Source organism: Capsicum annuum, chromosome 7 (assembly GCF_002878395.1).
Source record: "Capsicum annuum cultivar UCD-10X-F1 chromosome 7, UCD10Xv1.1, whole genome shotgun sequence".
In the NCBI taxonomy this organism is placed as follows: domain Eukaryota; kingdom Viridiplantae; phylum Streptophyta; class Magnoliopsida; order Solanales; family Solanaceae; genus Capsicum; species Capsicum annuum.
The window spans coordinates 90,975,012-90,999,019 of record NC_061117.1 but is presented as its reverse complement, the minus strand read 5'-3'; the positions used below and the strand labels follow the sequence as shown (position 1 = coordinate 90,999,019).

The following is a 24,008-nucleotide window of genomic DNA, read 5'->3' as shown; positions in this document are numbered from 1 at the left end:
CCTTGGGGAATTAATTAACCATAAGAACGGATTATAAGAAAGGACCCTTTGAGTTAGAATCTTTAACCTAGGCCAAATGATAAAGACATCTCTTGGAAATCAACTTTCAGGCTCTAAAATATGATATGAACCTCCCCTAGGCACTAGGGAACTTCCCTCCCGCTCAATAACTGATTCATTAGGGAATTTAAAGATGACTTTTTGGGTTCGACAGTCTAAGGGAGCGTAGTGCAACCAATCCATCCCCAATATGATATCAAAATCAACCATGTATAACTTAATCGGATCTACTAGAGTTTCTCTGCCACCAACAAATACCTCATAACCCCTATAGACTTTTCTAGCAACCACAAAATCACCTACCAGGGTAGAAATAGAAAAAGTATTTGGGATACACTCAAGATCAAAACCAAAATATACAACCATAAATGGGGTCACATAAGAAAGAGTAGAACCCAAATCAAGCAAGTGATACACATCATGAAAAAAGAGTCATAACATACCAGTAATAACATCCTAAGATGCCTCAGACTCCCAACAAGTAGTGAGAGCATAAAGATGGTTTTGACCAGTGCCGGAGCCCAAAGTGGCACTCTTTGGTGCAGGAGCTGATGACGTGACAATAGAAACCTTTTTTCCCAGAAGTAACCTTACCCACGGGACAGTTTCTAAGCCTATGCCCCAGCTGCCCACACTTGAAGCACCTATCCCTCCCCTCATTGTAGAAACCATGATGAAATCAACCATAAAATCTATAAAAAAGATAGGATAGAGCTGACTGGGCCCCACTGGACTGAGATTGGGCACCCTGTGCCTAATAACCATCACCACCCTAAAAATATTAGTCACCAAATGGCTTCGGGTAGGGAGCACTAGCCGTCGAATAGGAGTTAGGACTCCTCTAGCTCTTCTTTTTAGACCACTTTTCACTCTACTGCTAGCCTCCACCCTATTTTAAATATCAGAATTTCTTACTCTGCCTCTCTTCAATCTCAGCTTATTTCTTCTTATCATCTATAACTTGTTGCATATAAACCATAAGCCAAGAAATATCCATGTCCTTATTTAACAAGGTAGCCTTTCTCTCCAAAATTAAGTCTCGAGATAACTCAGAAGTGAACTTCCTCATTCTAGCCCTCCTGCTGGGTACCAAATCCAGAGCATACCGAGATAACTAATGAAACTTCAAGGCATACTCCTTGACTGATTGCTTGCCTTGCGTAAGGTTGACAAAGTTTTCCACCTTCTCTTCCCTCAACTCTTGAAGAAAAAAATGGTCTAAAAAAGCACTAGAGAAATTGTCCCATAAAGCGGACATGTATTTTATGAAAGATCTTTTCTATCGCATCAATGAAATATTAAGGATGTTTCTCAACTTTAGAACTGGTGAAAATAGGAGAACTCAATCTCATGATTTGGCCAACTATAGTAGCTTTAGAGGATAGAGTAATAGAAGCAACCCACTCAGTCTAAGATGCTACATACTGGGTAAGCAAGTGAATCGAAAGGCAAAACTCAGCATTTGACACATCAGCTCGAGGTGCCTGAGGAAGAACAGGGGGAACTGGTGGAGCTTCATCAGGGTAATAAGAAGCAGCTATCCTAGATTAGGTCTGAACCCTGGAGTAGGACGAGCTCCGTCCACATTATCCTCAGACTGGACATAAGAGTTCCCACGAATATCAGATCTTCTTAGAGGCATGATTAGAGAGATTCAAGATCTTAGACTCTATAGCTCAAAACAGAACAACAAGAAAGGGAAACATTCCTAAATTCCTCGTAGACTCCCCCTAATAAATGTCTACACACCCATAAAAGTGACTCTACTTTACACGTCATTGCAGACACCTAATTGACCATGAACCTAGGCGTTGATACCACCTTGAGATGACCTAAACCAGGGCCTTGTCGTGATAGGTATCTCACATCTAATAAGGATCGAAGACCATCCCTAATACCCAAACTATGGCCACCTTACACCTATGTCGCATGAATCACAAACATATAACAAGATATGAGAAATTGAATTAAAAATATTATGATATGTGTATAACCAAACCAACTAATTATCAAACCATCCCAAGTCTACAGTAGTTTGACAAAGCCTCTACCAAACCAAATATTAATAAAGTATAGGGACATGCCCCCGACTGTAGCCAAAAATAGTATTCAATAGTTTATAACTCAAAAGAAAAACATAATCCTGAAATGGAGCCTTCCAGAGCATAGAAGCTCACCACTTCAAGTTGACTATCGATCAAAATCCATAATCATTGAGCTAGATAAGTAGAAGGATGGCCAAATCATGTATCATGTGGGGCTACAATGTTTAGATATGGTTAGCGGTTGGAGAGCTAACATGAAACTCAAGAATAGAGGAACAAAATAATGCCATGATAATAGTTCAAAACTAGTACAACATCCAATGCATCATATAATATGAAGTACATCTATGTATACATAATATCATATGCTGGGGTAGGCAAGAAGGCTTAGCATGAACTTCGAAAACCTTAACCTGGGTTTTGAAGCATTACCATCATAAATCCACCCATAGGCTATATGGGTCTAGTATTACCATCATAGGAGAAGCATTTTAACAAAGTTTTATTCAAAACCCTAAACCCATAGTTCAAATCCCAACATCAAAACCATGTAAACATTATCCAACCATGACATTAAGAAAATACAAGTACAGGGGATGAATAACATGCCTCGAATGCCAAAAAATTTAGAGGAGTTAGCACCTTTAGAACCCTAGATGATCACTTTCTTTGAAACCCTAACCTTGACTTGAAGAGAGAGTTTGAGAAGTTACTTTGATATGTTTTTAGTGCTAATGTCTCCCTAATGTGGTTATAAGATGTAGGCTTTAAGTTGGGTAAGAGGGGAAATATCTAGAATGCCCTTAACTTAAGAGTTGAAAAAGGGTCGCCTTTGACTATAAGTCAACCCGTGACTCATATCCACTCCTTACGACTCATCACCACGAGTCGTAACCAAGGTAGTACCACTAAGGTAACTACAATATTTTCCTTATGACTCATTGGCACCACTCGTAATGGGACCCTATGACTCGTAGGGTCCAGTCGTAGTCGACACAGAACCCAAATTGGGACTTACATTGGACACTTACGATTACACCTAAAGACTCATGACATATCTTTATGACTCTTAATGAGCCATTCGTACTCAGAGCAAAATCAAGCCACAAACTTACTGATTTGGTTATGACTTTTCCCAATGACTCGTCAGGACACCCTACAGCTCATAGGGTGAGTCATTACCAAGCTAGTGAGCTCAAACCTCAAAAAATTTCCAGGGGTCAAAAATCTAGGATGTTCCACTCCAAGTCTCAAGGTCGCTAAGGTGTGAAACATAGAAACTAAGTTTCCTATTTATGCTAGGATCAAGGCTACCGTTTATAACTTAGGGCCGTGCCACACCCTTATAGCGGTGCCTAGGGTCCATGGAATGCCCTAATCATAGTGAATTACTATAATTGATAATTTAGGATGCCCCCACGTTTGTGGCATAGACCTAACGAAGTGCCCATGGTCCGTGGTACACCAATGACTCCAAAACATCCATTTTTGGTCAAATCTTATCCCAAGTGTTTGTCTATCCATTCCAAGCCTTGTGATGTTGTTTCCAATTGATTTACAGATTGTGTATCATAAATATATCATCATGATTAACTCACCAATCATCCTATAGAATCAAACACCACGAATTAGAGCTCAACACAACATACAATCTAAGGCGATGAACTAGTAACATAAGCTAAGAGTACTAGTTTTGTCCTTTCGATCCTTAACTTAGTGTTTTGTCTCTTGGCTTCTTTAAATTGAACATTAAACACTATAAAAAAAGTTATTCCACAGTTAATTACAAATCATACCCTTAGTAACTCATTACACACACTAGAATCCATAAGATCAACTAAAACAACACGTAGCTCTAGCTGGTAACACTAGTTTTCTCGTCTAAACTCTAAGTGACCAAATTGATTCCTAAATTGTTTGAAACACACCTTTAACATTATAATCAAGTAGTTTAATACTTATATTCTCAATTATACAAATACTTACTCATTAAGCACATAAGAAGTCCTAAAAATAATCCTACATAAGCCTGGATAACAACACTGAGGTGCCCAAATCCACCTCAGATCATCACCCCACACTTAAAGCCTTGTTTGTATCGAACAACTCTTTTTTCTAAGCATATAATCAGGGAAGACTCCACACTTCTACAAAAAGTAAGACATTCATGCTAGCACTATGATTCTACAAAATGTACATTTTTATACTAAGCATGTTATACACATAATTAAAGCTCATGAACACTACTTTAAACTATCCTAACCTTAAGAATTGACTCACCAAGTTGGCCAACTCATGCATATCACTCAATTAAAGAGATCATATAACTCACCTAACTATCATCAAACATGTGCCCTCACAATATGAGAGTTACCCAATATCACTCATGCCAATGCAATTTATCACAAAATAAAGGTGCGATAATCAAATTATGCTCACTCACACAAAGAATTCAAAAGTTTCAAATGATGAACCATACGCTTTCCCTTAGTGCAGTACTCCTCTAATATTAGAATATTATTACTTAGTATCAAGTAGGTCTTTAAAGGTTGTAATGTAGGGTAAGGGATGGGTAGAAACTATTTGGCTAAAAGTAGTGACTAACTTCCCAAGCACTTTAATACCTCATACACACATTAAGATTAATCTATTAACAACTAGTTTCCACCACATTCATCTACATACTTCTTTTAGTTTGCCCCATCCCATTAAGCTAATTCAGATAAAATGTATTGGGAGTATTATCTACGCATACATTATTCAATTTTGAACAATCTTCATTCTCTTTATTACACAACTCCCTACCACAACATATATCAATTTTCAACACCAATTGCTATTTCTTGGGGCTTCACTTTCACTTCTTTTCTTTTTATTTTTTATGCTCCTTACTTATTAAGTTCTCACTAAAGCGCTTAGGAGCTTTCGACCAAATTAAGGCCAATCAAAGAAAGGGACATGCTACATACAAGGCTACCAACAAATTAGGCTAAAGGCTCAACGAGGCTTACTAGGATTACCACAAGGGTTGGTCACAAGAGGGCATGAAATATGGCTATTAAAGAAATACCTATATCATCTTCTCAACCCACACTCTTTATTTTGCTTTGATCATATATCAGAGAAGTTCTAGACATCAAATATAATAAGGAATACACAAAAACCTTACACCACACATAGTACATGCTCAACTAAAGTAGGATCATCATAGACTCAACCAAACAATCACATGAATTCAAAATTAATCCAACAATGTACAAGAGTCATAAACTAGAGCCTAGGTATCTCAAAAGTAGTAATTCACACAATCAACATACTTTTACACACAAAACCACTTGTACCATGCAATCACATATAACACCAACAAAAATATCTCACTAAACTAACATAAAAACTTTAAAATTAACACCTAAAAAGACAAAGGAACACAACCCAAACCAGAGCCTAGTCATGACGGGCATATCAAGTCCATCGAGGATCGAAGAATACCCCCTTAGCCTAATCCAACAGAACCAAGTACACCTAGCAGCGGATGAATTCAAAAATAAAACAAGATGTGCTAAGAAAACTCAAAGAAACTATAATAGATCAATATCCAACAACCACTGTGTTGGGTGTATTTATGCATTCTAGCCTTACTATTCTAGCCTATTTAGCCTTGTTTTGAGGATGATTCATGTGCTTAATGTGTTATAATGAAATAAATGTGCATTTAAGTGTCCATCTATATTTTACAATGTTTAATGGTGTTCTCATATAAGTTTTAATTCAAATTGATCATTTAGAGTTCAACCGAGAAAACTAGTATTACTAGCTTGAGCTAGGTGCTTGTCTAGTATATTGTGTTGGGTTCTAATATGTTTTAATGAGTTACTAGGGTTGTTATTGTGTATTTATATGTGAAACAACTTTTTGGTAATGTTCAAGGGTCAATTCGATCAATACAAGAGTCAAAACAATGAGTTAAAGATCAAAGTGAAATTAGCCTATGCTAAGCTCGTGTTTCTAGTTTGCCATGTTAGATGTTGTGTCATTTTGAGTTCTAAATTGTTGTGTTTAATGCTATATTATTCTTTTTGAATGGATTATGATGATATATTAAGGATATAAAAGCTTCAAATCAAGTGGAAACAACTCAAAAAAGCTCAGAATGGATCAACGAAAGCACTATCTACAACTTGGGCGCAAGTTGGACCCCTGAAAAGTCTTGGGTGCGTGTAGGCAGTAAGAGATGCCATTGGGCGCGTGCTATGGACCAAAATCTTCAGAATGGACCCAAACAATGACCTCTCTCAATGAGGGAGCGTCGCGATCTCCAACACCCATTTTTGGGCCTTACGACGCGACCCCCACTCCCATTTCCAGCCTGCACGTCACAAATTTCATTCCTGTTTGCACCACTCGCGATGAGAGGTCCACTTTAACATGGCCAAGAATGGTAATTGAGTCCTACAAATCTTGGGACTACTTGGACTATAAATACATCTTTGTACTCATTATTAATCATCTTTGGACGTCTGGGAATATAAAAGAGGCTGCTACAACTTCGTAACTTAGGTTTTTATTATTTTTATTTAGTTCATTCATATTTTTAGTTGTTAATTACACCATTGTTATTGCAATTATGACTATGCGTGGCTAAATGCCCTTTCTCTGGGGTTGAAGCAAAGAACATGAGTATTATAGTTTTGAATTGAATTCGTTTGATTTGCTTATCACTGAGGTTTGTTTGCTTATTCTTGTTATAACTATTTTATTGATTGATCACTCATGAAATACATCTATTATAAAGCTTGTGAACTCAGGAGAGGGAATAGGAAGATAAAACATAGGAATAAGCGATTTGTATTTCTTTATGAAACAAAAAATTTAAATTAGTATCTAGGACAGGGATGTACTTAGATACCGTACTTGATTCATATGTAGGATGATATTTGTAAAGAACTTAAGTGAACTATTACATCCCTGCTCAATGATGTAGGTGTAAGGTTTAACTTAGGTAAACGATTAGAGGTTGTGAAACCGTAATCATGAAGTGAACCCCACAAATCAACAACCACGATAAGTAAATTAAAGAAGGAAGTATAAGATATAATATGATTGTTCAAAGTGCTTCAACCCTGGGTTTTCTCTTATTGATTGTCTTAAGATCTTTACTTTATGCTTTGTTTATTTTCTTGTAATTTACAAACTCCAACTCCTATTTTTGTTACTCTCGCATCACTTAAATCTAAATGGTAAACTAAAATAAAATCATTGCCAATTCTTGTCTCTATTGGATCGACATTCGACTTTCTTGAAGGCTACTATATTACTTAGAGGACCATATACACTTGCGTGTGCGCTTGAGTCGCAACAATTTTTTGGCGCCGTTGCCGGTGACTTGTATTTTGGAAATTTTTTATTTTAGTTTTACTTTTAGATTTATTTGGTGTTTTTACGCTTGGTCTTGGTTTTGTTTTTGTAGGAAGCAGGTTTTCAAAGTAGAAAGCTGGCAAAGGATCACGACTTAGTTGAACAAAGCTCTGAACCTGAGCAACTTTACCATCAACGCAGAAAAGAAACAATTCTTCTCCCCAGAATTCTACAATTCCAAGAAGACCAAGTGTATATTGTTCCTATGGCTGAACAACAAGCACCTGGTAGGAAGGTTAGGGAAGTGGCAGTCCCACTTCCAATGAACTTGACTTTCCCAATTCAAAGACTGATAGCTGGGAGGAATTTTGAGTTGAAACATAACATGGTACAACTTCTTATTAGCAGTGGACAGTTTACAGGACTTTTATACAAGGATCCATAAGTCCACTTATAGATCTTTACTGAGCTTATAGATATATTCATTCCGACTAGGGTGACTCCAGATTATGTGAGGCTGACACTATTTCCTTATTCACTTTTGGGGGAAGCTAAAATGTGGTTGAATGCGGAGCCGGCCAATTCAATCACATCGTGGGATAATTTAGCCAGAAAGTTCCTCATCAGATTCTTTCCATCAGGTAAGACTGTGAGACTTCGCAGTGAGATAGTGAGTTTCAAATAGAAGCCTGATAAAAATCTATATCATGCTTGGGAATGCTTCAAGGCCCTTCTTCAAGATTGTCCACATCACTAACAGTCTAATGAGGTACTTGCTCATACTTTTGTAGAAGCTCTTGATCACAATACAAAGATTTTGCTAAATTCAGCCGCAGGTGGTAAAGCGTTGGATCTAACTTATGATGAGATGTACACATTGCTGAACCGCATAACACAAGGTAATCCAGAGTGGCATTCAGATTCTAGAAGTTCCACGAAAAGAATTGTGGGGGTATTGGTGGTGGACCAATTCACAACCTTATCAGCATAGGATTCTGCCTTACAAAATTTGATCAACACAACATTCATCACCATGAAGTTGGGAGCAGGACAACTTGTAACCACAGTCAATGCCATCTAATAAGTTGCAGATTGGTGTGAGATACGTAGAAATAATGGCTATTCAGCAGCCATGTGTGCTTCAAATCCAAAATCTGTGATGTATATAGGTAATGCTCAAAGGACAAATAATGGTAATTCCTACAACATAAAGTGGTAGACTCAGCCAACAAATCAACCTTAGAATGCACAATAATAGAAAATCCCACAGCTACAGGCCCAATCAAACCAATCAACTAGCAACATAAAAGAGATGTTGAAGCAACTCGTAGTTGGTCAAACATAATTGATTGCAGATCTGAACTATCAAAGGGAGGAATTATAGAATCAAAAAATGGCCCAGAGAAATTTAGAGTTACAAGTTGGGCAGATACAATAAGCGTTAAATACCAAACCACGAGATGGTTTGCTCACTAATACAAAAGATCCAAAATAAGTCATGGCAATTACCTTGAGGAGTAGTAAAGAGCTTCAAAAAGAACTTCTCATGGAAACAAATGAGGTAGATGCTGATGTGGTGACCCAATAGGTAAATGATAGAGTTGCTAAAAATTCAAGGAAGTGTGAGTACTTGAAGAAAAATGTTGCTGAACCAGAGAAGAAGAGGACACTGCCATTGATCTTCCCTCAAAAGTACAAAAAAGCGAAGGAGGATGCATTCTTCAAAAAGTTCATTAACACATTCAAAAAGCTTCATATTAATTTACCTCTTTTAGATGTTTTGCAGAGTATGCATAAGTATGCAAAGTACTTGAGGGATGTGGTGGCTAAAAAGGTGAAATTGCAAGATGTGGGAGCTATAACACTCACTGAAGAGTTTAATACTGGAATGCCAATAAAATCCCTAAGAAATTAAAAGATCAAGGAAAATTTGCTATCCCTATTCAAATTGGGAATAAAGCAGTCCATGCACTGAGTGACTTAGGGGCAAGCATAGATTTGATACCCCTATCTCTATTTGAAAAATTAGGCTTGGGAATCCTAAAGTAACATGAGTGATTATGCAGCTTGCAGACGGATCCATAGTATATCTGGATGGAATCAGTGAGGATATCCTCATAAAGTTGGTAAATTTATTATTCCTGCTGATTTTTTTGTTCTTGATTTTATGGCAGACGAACAGGTACCAATTATCTTGGGGCACCCATTCTTAGCAACTGGAGTGCTTTAATTGATGTTAGAGAAGGCACACTCAAGATGAGGGTAGATAATGAAGAGGTGGTATTTGATGTTTACAAGACCCCATTGAAAATCCCTTATATAAAGATTTATGAATGATTAATACATTGGAAAGGGATGAGTGTGGGGTACCTAAGCCACTAAAGACCTTGTCCGACTACCTGATTGAGCGGCCTAATATGAAACCACCAATTTCCAACTTGTTAAAAGGTAAAAGAGGTCTGAAACGAATGAAAAAATGGCTCCCAAAAGGGGGTAAAAGGGTGAAGAAATATGGTTGAGTTGATATGGGTCGTTCCGCGACACTAAATCGGGTGCTTCTTAGGAGGCAACCCAATTAATTAGGTATATTTTCTTTTCAATTTTTTTTTAGTTTTTATGTCACGTAGTTTTTGTTTTTGGTTGAGTCACAGGTTAATGGGAAGTTTGAGTTCCGAAAACTTAAGCTTGAAACATCGCAAAGATTGAGTGTGGGGTCCCATGGATCCCATTTATGCGTGAAGATGCTACTAGCTAGGCCTAGAGGCCTCATGGTGTATTTTTATCTTTTATCTTTTAACTTTTAAATTCACTTTGGGGACAAAGTAGATTTTTAAGTGTGAGGTGCGAAAATTCTCAAATTTTGGCTCAATTTAAAATATTTTAGGTTAAAAATAAGTGAAATATTCTTGTTGGTGCTATTTTTGATTGCATGATGCAAGTGGGTTTATTTGTAAAAGCATGTTGAATTGTGTGAATTGCTATTTTTAAGATTCTTAGGCTCAAGTTTATGACTCTTGTTCATGGTGGCTTAAATTTGAATTTGTGCTATTGTTTGGTTGGGAGTCTATGATGATCCTATTGAGTTGAGCATGTGCCATGTGTGGTGTGAGATTTTTGTATATTCCTTGTTTCATGTGATGTTTAGAACTTGCCCGATGTGTGTGTGAAGCAAAATAAAGAATGTGGGTTTAGGAGATGATATAGGCATTTCTTTGATAGCCTTATTTTATACCTTCTTTTTACTTACCTTTGTGCATTATCCTAGTTAACCCCCATTGAGCCTTTAGCTTTTTCTTTGGTAGCCTCATAACTAGCCTAATTCCTTCTTTGATAGACCATAATTTGTTCCAAAAGCTCCTAAGGGCTTTAATTGAAAAAACAAAAAAAATGAGAAAGGAGTTTGAGAAATTAAAGAAGAAAAAAGTGAAATTGATGCCCCGAGGTAATTTTTATTGATGTTTATACTTGATGTGTGATGGATTGATGTGATATAAATAATGTTAGAAATATTGCCATGATTGTGGAAAAAAAGAAAAATTAATTCTTGTAGTGGTAAACTATGTGTCCACCAAGTGTTTGTGAAAATATTTAAAAGAGATGGGGGAAAAATAAAAGGTATGGGTAGATGAAAAAAAAAGTAAAATTTGGTTGTTGGAGATTGATTTTAATTATTTAATGTAGTGTATTTAAAGCACTTAGAGAGGTTAGTCACTGTAATGACCCTCTCGGTTGTTTGTGAAATTTTCTTGTCTTTCTTATTTTATCTCTCTCCATAGTTGGTATACGTGACTTATGACTCACGGGATGGGCAGTACCAATTCTAGAAGTGTTGGAAGTAATTTATGTCATTAGTGAAATTATTGAGTTTTAATAAATTTAAGCTTGATCACGGTCAACCTTTGATCAAGTCGACCTCAATATGGTATTTTCATGTTTTTAATAGGCCTAGAACGTACTTTTTTAGTTAACTTACATATTTAATTTATTTCTATGGGGTTCTGCACAAATTTTGAGTATTTAGTAAAAGTTTAGGGTATTTTAGATGATTATCTTAATTAAGGGTTTAATGGGTCAAAACCATATCAGATATTACGTAAAAGGAATTTCAATTAATAAGGTTTAATTCCTTTGGAGGATAAGTAAAAACTGAAGAAAAAAAAGGAAGGCAAGAACTGTTGCGACATCTGACAACGAGCTTCAGGTAAAGTTTAATTATCCAAGTATATACGCTGTATGCCTGTTATTAGTTATCTATAGATATATATTAGAATCAATATACTGTGGGATGGAATCTTGCTAATGGTGTGCTATCAATAATTATGCCAAATAGATTTAAAGGGTAAAGAAAAAGAAAGGGGGAGAAGGACGAGTAGCACGTGAATTTAATAGGTTAATTTGGTTATGTTCTAATTATTATAGTCACTGGCAGTGACTTTCATACATATTGTTCAGTTTTCCTTAACTTAAATAAAAGAAAACAATGATTAGGCTATGATGAGCCAATCACTGACAACAATAATAGGTCGCTGCTTTTAGGTTATTTGAACACGATCGGTACAGTTTATCATTCTTAGTTGTATATATATGATTTCTTTATATTTCGGGTTAAGAAATTGAGGTTTAGGTTTAAAATTTTTAGACTAAGAGTTTATAAAAATAGAATTATTAGATTTGTATTCTTATGCGAATTATATACTTGCACAGATTTGGACCATTTAGAAGTTTTACGAAAGGACAATACCCTTGTAAGGTAACTTGTATTTGAGTTCTTTGATTGAGGTAGGATATAGTTTAATTGGAGTTTAGACTCGGCTTAATTATGTGTATAATTCTAAATTGGATGCTTGTTTATTGGTATTCGTACATGCTTGAAATTATTGATGTTTGGATTGTTAATGCGTGTATAAATAATTATTGAAAATTTACTTGATGGAATTGTCTTATGACTTTAAGTGTTTGTAAACTTGATACCTTGTGTTGCATGCTTTGAGGTTGCATAAATATGATATTGATAATACTTATTTATGTTGGATCGGGTACCACGCCAGTACGGATATGTATATATTAGATCGGGTACCACGCCGGTATGAATATGTATATGTTGGATCAGGTGCCACGCGATACGAATGTGTATATATTGGATCGGGTATAACAGGTACAAATATGTATATGTTGGATCAGGTTTCACACCGGTATGAATATGTATATGTTGATCGGGTACCACACCGATACAGATATGTATATATTGGATCGGATACCACGCCGGTATGGATATGTATATGTTGGATCGGGTACCACACCGGTACGAATATGTATATATTGGATCGGGTACCATGCCAGTACGGATATGTATATGTTAGATCGGATACCACACCGGTACGGTACATGAACATAGATTGTTCCCTCAGGTCATGACTATTTAGGCAAAAGTAAGTCCCATAGCATGTGTGTACATATTTGTGGTGATTCTATGGATGTTTACAGTATGGTTGATACTCTTGATAGTTATGTGGCTTATTTGTGAGCACTGTTTGACCTATTGTTGTTGTATTATTGATTCATTTAATATTTGTTGTGTGATAATGCCTGTCTACTTGTTATTTGATTTATGTTGTGTACATGCAATTAAATTGAGTTGACCTATGATACCTACCAGTACATAGTGGTTTGTACTGATACTACCCTGTACTCTTCTTTTGTTGAGTGTAGAAAGTGTTCTAGAGGATCAGACATGACCTCACCACTAGAGTTTAATATCAAATCTTAATCCAAGGGTGAGGACTTTATCTCTAGGCTACCATGGGCCATATTTTTGTTTTTGTCTATATTTTGGGCAATAAAACATTCTTTATTTACTTTATTTTTGGATATCACTTTAGATATGATCTTTGTTAGTAGTTCTTGTACGATGACTTTCGGGTCTTAGGAGTAAGTAGTTTGTTTGACTTCTTCATTCAAAATGATTAGTCCTGGATTATTGTTATTATGTTAATTTTATAATAATATCATCTTAATATTGACTAAGTAATTGGGTAATGGTTCGATTTAGATGGTTCTCCCATAGGAAGATTGGCGTGGGTGCCACTCATGGCCATTTGAGTCGTGACAAAGTTGGTATCAGAGCCCTAGGTTCATCGATCTCATCGTACAAGAATACGTCTAGTAGAGTCTTATGGAACGGTACGGAGTCTGTACGTTTCTTCGAGAGGCTATAGGACACTAGGAAAATTCAAATTCTTCTTTCTTACATGCTATTACTTGAATTCAATTGGTATCTGTTAATAAGAGCAATGTCAAGTAGAATTTTGTAGATTGGTGTATAGGGCCCCATACTCAATCTTCGTAAGGCTATAAGGCATGTAGAAGTCATTTTCCTTTCTTTCTCTCCATTGTGCCATCCTAATCTTGGACCACTAGATTGAATCCAATTGGTACCTAGGCAAGTCCAATTGGTTTCTTAATAATTTTGAATAAAAATCTAGGAGATTTCAATTGGTATCTGTTAATAAGGTCTAAAATAGTTAATAGGTAAAAACTTGTGAAAGTTGTAAACTTATTGATTGCTTGTGTTTGATAGTTGGCTAAACTTGTGTTGCTAGATTTTTTCATTGTTGTGAATTATTTTTGTTAAGTGATGAAAATTGACTAAGTTGTTTTTGTTGATAAATGTGATGGGATTATTTGATTTCTTGTTATTGTGAAACTAGAAATTCTACGGTGCTTACTTATCTTTAGTACTATTATACTAATGAGATTGATGGTATGAGAATTGAGAGAATGATATGAGAATATGATGTGAAGAAAAGATGGTGAAAAAGTTGGGAAAAGGCATCGTTTCCACCCCAAACTATACAAGAAAAGTCGAAGCCACACTAAAAAAGTGATACTTTTTACACCCTATAAAGCATTATACTTACATGTGGTATGGTGTATTACACGCACCTGCCACATCACTATAATATAAAAAATATCAAAACCCCCTTATTATTTTTTAATTTTGTCATCTATCATTTTTCTCTATTCTTCTTCATCATTCACTCATCAACATCCAATTTATTTCTCTTTTTCTTCATCATTCACTCATCAAAATCACTTTAATTTTTCCTTAATTCGCCTAAGCTTGAATTATTATTTTTCCTAGATTTAACAATTATTTTTGGGTTTTCTCATCCGAGCTTTGTGATTTTGATTGGAATTGTAATCGAATTCATAATTTTGAGATTTTTACTTGGAATTGAGATTAATTTGTTGAGTGATTAAGGAAAATAAATTTGGGTTTTGTGATTTTTGATTGAAATTGTAATCAAATTGTTGGGTAATTAACAAAAATTCATCTGAATTTTGTTAGTTTTGCTTGAAATTGTGATCAATTTGTTGAGTAATTAGAGAAAACCCATTTGGATTTTGTGATTTTTCATTGGATATTTGGAATTGAATTACTATAGAGCTGGTTAAGGGTATTGCTTCTTTCTGATATATATCTTGGTGATGCTGTTTAATTAATAGAGAAATTAATATTAGGATGTTTGGTTTCTTGGGTTGTTATGAATTTCTGGCTAGAAAGATATTGCTTCTTTTTGATATAATTTGATGATGTTGTTTAATTTTAAGAGGAATTAGTATTAGGAAGTTTGGTTTTGTTAGGTTGTTATAGAGTTCCATTGCTTCTTTTGATATTGCCTCGTGATGTTGTTTAATTGAAAGAGAACCTAGTTCGGTTTCTTAGGTGGTTATAGCGCTCTGGTTAGACATTGCTTCTTTCTGATATAGCTTGGTGATGTTGTCTATGACTCACAAAAGCGATTTTCTTATTTTTGAAAGTGTCCTGATAATTCATAATGATCTGTCACTATTATTTCTTGGGAGATGGTAGTAAAAATTTCTTTTCTTTTCATATCGAGCCTGCTGATTATGTGTTTACATTTGTACATTAAATCAATTAAATTTGGAAAGATTGACTTATTATTTTTAAATTAGTGAAATTAACATCAATTCGGTAGGGTTGGAGTTTGAGGGTGGGGGTGATAAAGAAGATAGGTTGGGTTGGGGTTGGAGTTTGGGGATGGGGGTGATGAAGAAGATGATGGTTTGGGGGTGGGGGAGGGGAGATTGATGGTAGGGGTTGCGTAGAGTGAGTATTTTTTTTTTAATTTTTTTGCATTAATTTTTAATGTTGACGTGCCTCTTTTTATTTAAATAATTATATTTTTCCACGTCAGATCTAGGGGGTAAAAAGTATCACTTTTTATAGTTTAGGTGTGTATAGTTTAGGTGTGGCTTCGACTTTTCTTGTATAGTTTGGGGTGGAAACGATGCCTTTTCCTTGAAAAAGTTACATGAATTAAGAGGTTCTTATTGATGATGTTGTGGATGGATCCTTGTGTAGTTCAATTATTTGATATTATTTGGGAATCCTTGTGTGGTTCGGTCATTGAGACCGTATTTAGAATTTTTGTGCAGTTCTATTATTGAAATTATAATGGGTTCCTTGTGAGGACTAGCTAAGTGATATTTTCCTTGAGTTCCTTATGTGAACGAATTCTTAATGCTTAGCAAAATAATGAGTTTTAAATATAAGTGACAAAAACTAGTAGAGGTTGTTGATACCTACAGAATTTGATTGATGACTTGTCTAAAATATGATATTGGTGATGAGACTGTCAATGACCTATAATCGATTTATTTTGTTTGACCTTGCTTATGTGCTAGTGGTGTGGGGACCACTCTTGAGGTGATTAAGAGTTGAGTAAATCCCATAATAAAATATTGCTAGGTAAAAATAAAAATGACTTTGTATATCTTAAATTGGTGTTAGTGATATAAGAGAGGTTTGGCTTGACCATGAAGTGTTTGTCGTCGAAAAATATTGAGTTAGTGATTGTCAGGACATAAGTTGTAGCTGTGGATTTATGCATTACGAAAAAATTTGAGAAGATAAATTATTATTGACTTAACTTGTGGCTGAATTATACATTTGCAAGTCTCACAAAGTTGGCTGATATATGACGCTTTTAGAGGATAGTAATTTCCATGATACTGGCAATGCAAAATCAAATGGCATAGTTACATTCACAAAATAATTAAGGATGATCCTGAATGAGAGAATAAATAAATTATTAAATGGCATGATTGATCTTTCCTTGAGTGATACTTGGTGGATAGTTCTTGTTGAAAGGTATGATGATTAGATGGATATTAACAATGTTGTGGAGGATAATATGTTGTAGGCTCTAATTTTGTAGGACCCGTAAAATGGCATGTTTATACCCCTTTTGAATCCTATTGCTTTTCCTCTCTAGTTCAAATTAGTTGTAGCATGGTTATGATGTAAATCTATTTTTGGAATATGGTTTTAGTATTTGAAGTATGATTTGTATATTTAGCCTTATTGGGCTAGTGTGGTAGCCTTGAAACCATAAGTTGGGTAGAGTTGACTTGAGTACCTTGTTTCTAGTCGAAGCTGCTGTCTTATCTTGAATATGGCTTACTTGACATCTAGAAGATGAACTAGACACCTTAGCCTAGTTTGGGGCATAGTGTGACTAATTATGGAAATTAAGGATTAGAAGTGGGATCATCTGGCCCACTTAGGCCTAAACTTGTGTTAAGTCCTGTAGACTTAGTTGTGGATGTTAGACATAGATAGGGCTAGTAAACCTTAGAATAAGGTTACTTCATAACTTGGTAACTTGTATTGATGTTCTCAAATTGTGGCTTTTGAGTTATAGTTATGATACTTTTTGTGGAAGTGATATTGGGCATTTAGAGGTGATATTCCTCGTAATCATGATGTATGACCTATCGATATAAGATATCCTATAGACTATATTACCTGTCTATCTATATTATGCCTACAATATGTGAGATACCTTCTATATGTGAGATGATTAGAGATATAATATGACTTATCAATATGATTATCGATATGAGATGCGGATATGTGTATGGGCTAAGGCCGTGATTATGATGTTGTGGCTATTCCAAATAAATTAATGGGCGAAGGGCTATGTTATGATAATGATTGAATATCCGAGAAGTATTTATCAGTGTAAGGGATGCGATTATAGTTTATGAATACATATATATTTGTTTACACATCTTTTTGATATGGGATGGAGGAATATGCGGTATATTACTTACGACTATATTGAATGGATATTGGTGATATTAGGAATCTAATGTATTAGTTAATGAATCTTGATTTGTTGAAACATGATAGCTAGCGATGGTTAATGTGTGACTTGTGGTAAGGTCAGGTCTAGCATAGGTGAAGATTAGTTGGTATTGATGACTAAGTTTGTGATGTCGATTAGTCGATAAATGAGGAGTTATGTGTTGACGAGGCTAGAAAATAAGAAATATTGGTAATAAGGGTGACTAGTTAATAACTTTGGATAGTTACTAAATGGTTGGATAATGAATGGTGTCAGTTAATAAAAAATGGTTAGGTGACAAGTAGTAATGTATTTTCTAGTAATGATTAACGGATATAGAATGATTAGTTGATAACAATAAATGGTAGATAAATAGCAGTTTTGGTCTAGTGATGAACCTTGGCTAGATGTTAGATGTTGGCTATTAAATAAATAGTGGTTAGTTGTTATCCCGTGAATAAGGATTATGTGAAGGATAATATTTAGGATAATAACTAGATGTTATGTGATGGCTAGCGAACTAGTGATTCTATTATAATAAATGTTGGTTAGCTAATAAAGAGTAGTTGAGAAGTATTGACTAGATAGATATTCTATGGTGATATGACTATTTTTTAGAGTATTTTAGTGTATGTTATTCAGTAGTGACTATTATGATGATATTTGATACCCGGCAAGGACAGAGAATACCGTTGTGATGATGTTGATACCCGGTAATGCTGTAGAATATATTTATAATATGTTGATACTTGGCAAGGCCGGAGGATACTATTAATGATGTGTTGATATCTAAAAATCTGAAGGTTGATTACGCTGATGATGGTCCTAATGAGGACAGTTAGGATAAGTTGTTATATTGATTATGTACTTTGTATTTTTTCTTGCATGCGCATCGCCTATCACCAGTAGGCACCTATATTTATCAGTCAGTGTAGGACGGTTGCAGATATATATATATATAAATATATATATGGCTAAAGAATATGCCTTGTGTTATTTTATACTGATTGAACCTTTCGAGTCTGGGGCGGTGGGTGTACGCATAGTCTCATCTTGGTATTTGATTTTTTCGTAAGTTGAGGACTAAGGAGATTGCATCTGTGAAGGTCCAGTGGAAGAATCTTCCTATTGAGGAGGCTATTTGGGAGACCAAAGCAGACATGCGTATCAAGTATCCACATCTTTTTGCTGATTTAGGTAATGTCTTATTTTTCCTTCTTCTCTCTTGTTTGTTTATTCGGGGATGAACGATTGTTTAATTGGTATATGATGTAATGACCCTCCCAGTCGTTTGCAAAATTTTCTTGTGTTTCTTATTTTATCTCTCTCCATAGTTGGTATACATGAATTATGACTCACGGGATGGAAAGTACCAATTCTAGAAGGGTTGGAAGTAATTTTGTCATTAGTAGAATTATTGTTTTTTAATAAATTTAAGCTTGATCACGGTCAACCTTTGATCAAGGAGACCTCGATATGGTATTTTTATGTTTTCAATAAGCCTGGAACATACTTTTTAGTTAACTTACATATTTAATTTATTTCTATGGGGTTCTGCATAAATTTTGAGTATTTATTAAAAGTTTAGGGTATTTTAGATGATTAGTTTAATTAAGGGTTTAATAGGTCAAAACCACATTAGATATTACGTAAAAATAAGTCCCATAGCATGTGTGTACATATTTGTGGTGATTCTATGGATGTTTACTGTATGGTTAATACTCTTGATGGTTATGTCGCTTGTTTGTGAGCACTATTTGACCTATTGTTGCTGTATTGTTGATTCATTGAATATTTGTTATGTGACAATGCCTGTCTACTTGTTATTTGATTTATGTTATGTACATGCAATTAAATTGGTTGACCTATGATACCTACTAGTACATAGTGGTTTGTACTGATACTACCCTGTACTCTTTTGTTGAGTGCAGAAAGTGTTCTAGAGGATCAGACATGACCTCACCTCTAGAGTTTGATATCAGATCTTAATTAAAGGGTGAGCACTTCATCTCCAGGCTGCCATGGGTCATCTTATTTGTTCTTGTCTATATTTCGGGCAATGAAACATTCTTTATTTACTTTATTTTTAGATATCACTTTAGATATGATCTTTGTTAGTAGTTCTTGTACGATGACTTTCGGGTCTTGGGAATTTTATTAATTAGTTTGTTTGACTTCCACATTCAAAATGATTAGTCCTAGATTATTGATATTATGTTAATTTTATAATAATATCATCTTAATATTGACTAAGTGATTGGGTAATGGTTCAGTTTAGATGGTTCTCCCACATGAAGATTAGTGTGGGTGCCACTAATGATCATTTGGGTTATGACTGTCACTATTCCCAAATAGTTCCTACCCATCTCTTAGCTTACATTATGACCCGAAAAGACCTACTTGATCATAAGCTTTACATTCAACTATTAGTGGAGAAATACACTAAGGGAAAGCCTATGATTCATTATGTGTGACTTGTGAATTCCTTGTGAGAGTGAGCGTAATTTAATTTTTGTACTCATTATGTTATAAATTACATTATTATGAGTGATTATGGGTTGTGAGGGGCACATATTTGATGAATATGGGTGATTTGTATGATGTCTTTGATTGAATGATGAGCATGAGTTTGCCAACGAGGTGAGTCAATTCTTGAGGTTATGATGTTTTGAAATAGCATTCATGAGTTTTCAATTTTGTATAACATTCTTAGAGTTGTAAACTTGCATTTTGTATAGTCATTATAGTGCTATATTGAATGTCTTGCATTTAGTACAAGTGTGTAGTCTCTTCAGCTTGTGACGCTTATAGTTAGGAATTGTTCGAGGACGAACAAGGCTTTAAGTGTGGGATGGTGATGTTGGGTGTATTTATACATTCTAGCCTTACTATTCTAGCCTATTTAGCCTTGTTTTGAGGATGATTCATGTGATTAATGTGTTATAATGAAATAAATGTTCATTTAAGTGCCATGTATGTGTTTACAATGTTTAATGGTGTTCTCACACAAGTTTTGATTCAAATTGATCATTTAGAGTTCAACCGAGAAAACTAGTGTTACTAGCTTGAGCTAGGTGCTTGTCTAGTCTATTGTGTTGGGTTTTAATGTGTTTTAGTAAGTTAATAAGGTTTTTATTGTGTATTTATATGTGAAACAATTTGTTGGTAATGTTCAAGGGTCAATTGGATCAAGACAAGAGTCGAAACAATGAGTTAAAGATCACAGTGAAATTTTCCTATGCTTAGCTCGTGTTTCTAGTTCGTCGTGTCGGATGTTGTGTTGTATTGAGCTCTAAATTGTTATGTTTAATGATATAGGATGCTTGTTTAATGGATTATGATAATATATGAAGGATATACAAGCTTAAAATCTAGTGAAAACAACTCAAAAAAGCTTGGAATGGATCAACGAAAGCACTATATACAACTTGGGCGCAATTTGGACCCCTGACAAGTATTGGGCGTGTGTGGGAATTAGGAGATGCCATTGGGCATGTTCTATGGACCAAAATCTTCAGAAGGGATCCAAAAAGTGAAATATCATGATGAGGGCGCGTTTCAACCTCCAACACCGATTTTTGGGCCTCACGACGTGACCCCTACTCCCGTTTCCAACCTGCACGTCGCGACATTCATTCCTGTTTGCAAAACTCACAACGCAAGGTCCACTTTAGACAAGGCTAAGACTACTAATTGATTCCTACACGTCTTGGGACTATTTGGACACTATAAATACATCTTTGTACTTATTACTAATCATCTTTGGATGTCTGGGAACATAAAAGAGGCTGCTACTACTTAGAAACTTAGGTTTTTATCATTTTTATTTAGTTCATTCATGTTTTTAGTTGTTAATTAAACCATTGTTATTGCAATTATGACTATGCATGGCTAAACACCCTCTCTCTGGGGTTGAATCCAAGAACAATAGTATTATAGTTTTGAATTGAATTCGTTTGATTTGCTTATCACTGAGGTTTGTTTGCTTATTCTTGTTATAACTATTTTATGGATTGATCACCCATGAAATACATCTATTGTCAACCTTGTGAACTCGGGAGTGGGAATATGGAGATAGAACATGGGAATAAGCAGAGTATGGTTTGTATTTCTTTAAGAAACAAGAAATTCATATTATTATCTAGGACAGGGATGTACTTAGATACCGTACTTGATTCATACGTAGGATGATATTTGTAAAGAACTTAAGTTAACTATTACATCCCTGCTCAATAATGTAGGTGTAAGGTTTAATTTACGTAAACGATTAGAGGTGGGGAAACTGTAATCATAGAGTGAACCCTACGAATCAACAACCGCGATAAGCAAATTAAAGAAGGAAGTTCAAGAAATAATATGATTGTTCATAGTGCTTCAACCCTGGGTTTTATCTTATTGATTGTCTTAAGATCTTTACTTTATGCTAAAGTTGGCCACTACCATCATGCCCCCTTTCTTGGGCACACATTGTACAGGACTCACCCATTTACTGTCTGAAGATTGGGTACACCACCTCTGTATCTAGCCACTTAATGATTTCTTTCTTTACCACCTCTTACATAGGTGGATTTAGGCGACGCTGATGCTCAATAGTAGGTACACAATCTTTCTCTAATTGAATCTTGTGCATACATATGCCAGGAGGGATACCAATGATATCTACAATAGTCCAACCAATAGATCTCTTGTATCTCTTAAGAACAGAGATGAGAGCTTCCACCTGTTATTCACTGAGATCAACAACAATAATAACTGGCAGTGTATTTCCACTACCCAAGAACACATACCTCAAATGACTAGGTAGCTCCTTCAAGTCTAACATTGGTAGCTATTCAATGTACGGCTTCGCCGGTGGTGAAGGCCGATTCTTAAGGTCAAGATCCAGCTTCTTGGGGGCATAAGAATACGACCTCATTCCTATCAAACCACAGACAGTTTCTTCGTACTCATCAATATCCTCACGATCAAAGTTCATGAGCACAGCAACCAATGGCTCAACAATAAGCTGCTCCTCTAAAGATAATTCTAGCTCTTCCTCATAATAAATATCAACTATAGAGAACACATTCATTTCTTTGGGTTGCTTTATTGATTTACATGCATCGAAACACACCACTTCATCGTTCATCCGGAATAAAAGCTCATTTGCTCGTAGATTAATAAGCACACTTCCGGTTGTGAGAAAAGGTCAGCCCAAGATTATGGGTACTTTGAAGTCCACCTCGCAATCTAAAATAACAAAATCTACAAGAAAAATAAAGGTAGCCACCTTCACTAATACATCATACAGAACCCCAGTAGGCCGTTTTACCGACCTATCTGCCATTACAAGCCGCATGTTGGTTGGTGTAGGATCTCCCAACCCCAACTATTTATAAATGGGATAGCGGTATCAAATTAATGCCATCTCCGAGATCACATAAGGCCTTGGCAAAATCCAAAGACCCCACCGTACAAGGAATAGTAAAGGCTCCCGGATCTGCCTTCTTCTGAATTAATGACCTTGTAGCAATGCACTACAATGATGGAGATTATCAAATGGTTTATAACTTTCTTCTCTCTTCTTTTTTAAAAAGTCCTTTATGAATTTGGCATACCCTGGTATTTGCTCCAATGCCTCAACCAAAGGCACATTTATAGTCAGCTGCTTTAACATAGACATGAATCGAATGAACTTCATGTCGTCAGTCTTCTTTTTCAGTCTTTGAGGGAAGGGAGGTGGTGGTTTTGGCAAAGTTTTAAACACAACTTCCTTTTCCTTGTCCTTCTTTTGTTCAAATATAACTATCTGCTGATAATCAGGTACAGTATCTGGAATAACCCTATCTGATCCTACAGATTCCATAGAATTATCAACTTCATTCGTATTTTCTACTATCACATCAACTACTGGCTTACCCACAGATTGGCTCTCCAACACCTTACCACTTTTAGTGGTAATTGCCATGCACGATCCATCCTTCTTAAGATTTTGGACTGTGTCACTAGGTAACGTACCGGCCTTCCTTTGATTAAGTGCCGCTGACAATTGGCCCATTTGCTGCTCAAATTATTTAACCAACGTAGAATGTGAGTCAACCAATTGGTTCACCGAAGATAAATTATTTTTTACCTCAAGTACTCCAGCGTTGGTTGCTTCTACTCCCTTCAATAGCTTGGCCATCATGTCCTTCATGTAGAACTAGACGTAGCTGCATCACAACTTTCGGGAGGAATATACAACTAACTCCTGTCATTTTTGCTTTTCCAATTTGCTTGGTCACAATAGTTCCGACCTTGGTTTCCTTGGCCACTGCCTTGGAAACCCCCCTGATTGTTTAAGTAATTTGCTTCCTCTTTGGAATCGAAGTCAGCTCTTCCCTGTGATGGTTAGCTTTAACCTTCTCTGTCTTTC

General features: G+C 35.6%; 1 protein-coding gene across 1 annotated transcript; it reads right to left on the bottom strand.

Annotated features, from left to right (window-relative positions):
- Positions 1-22,986: 22,986 nt before the first annotated feature.
- On the bottom strand, positions 22,987-23,651 carry LOC107876532. The gene is made up of 2 exons (XM_016723436.2): positions 23,247-23,651; positions 22,987-23,130 (listed from the first exon to the last, which is right to left on the bottom strand). The coding sequence occupies exons 1-2, from the start codon at positions 23,649-23,651 to the stop codon at positions 22,987-22,989; spliced, it is 549 nt and encodes a 182-aa protein (XP_016578922.2).
- Positions 23,652-24,008: the final 357 nt, after the last annotated feature.

What these genes read in the sequence shown, in the direction of transcription:
- LOC107876532 (XM_016723436.2), bottom strand. Translation starts at nt 23,651, where the DNA reads ATGGGCCAATTGTCAGCGGCACTTAATCAAAGGAAGGCCGGTACGTTA. An exon ending in TAAAGCAGCTGACTATAAAT is followed by an intron (nt 23,131 to 23,246) that starts GTGCCTTTGGTT and finishes CCATCATTGTAG; the next exon opens with TGCATTGCTACAAGGTCATT.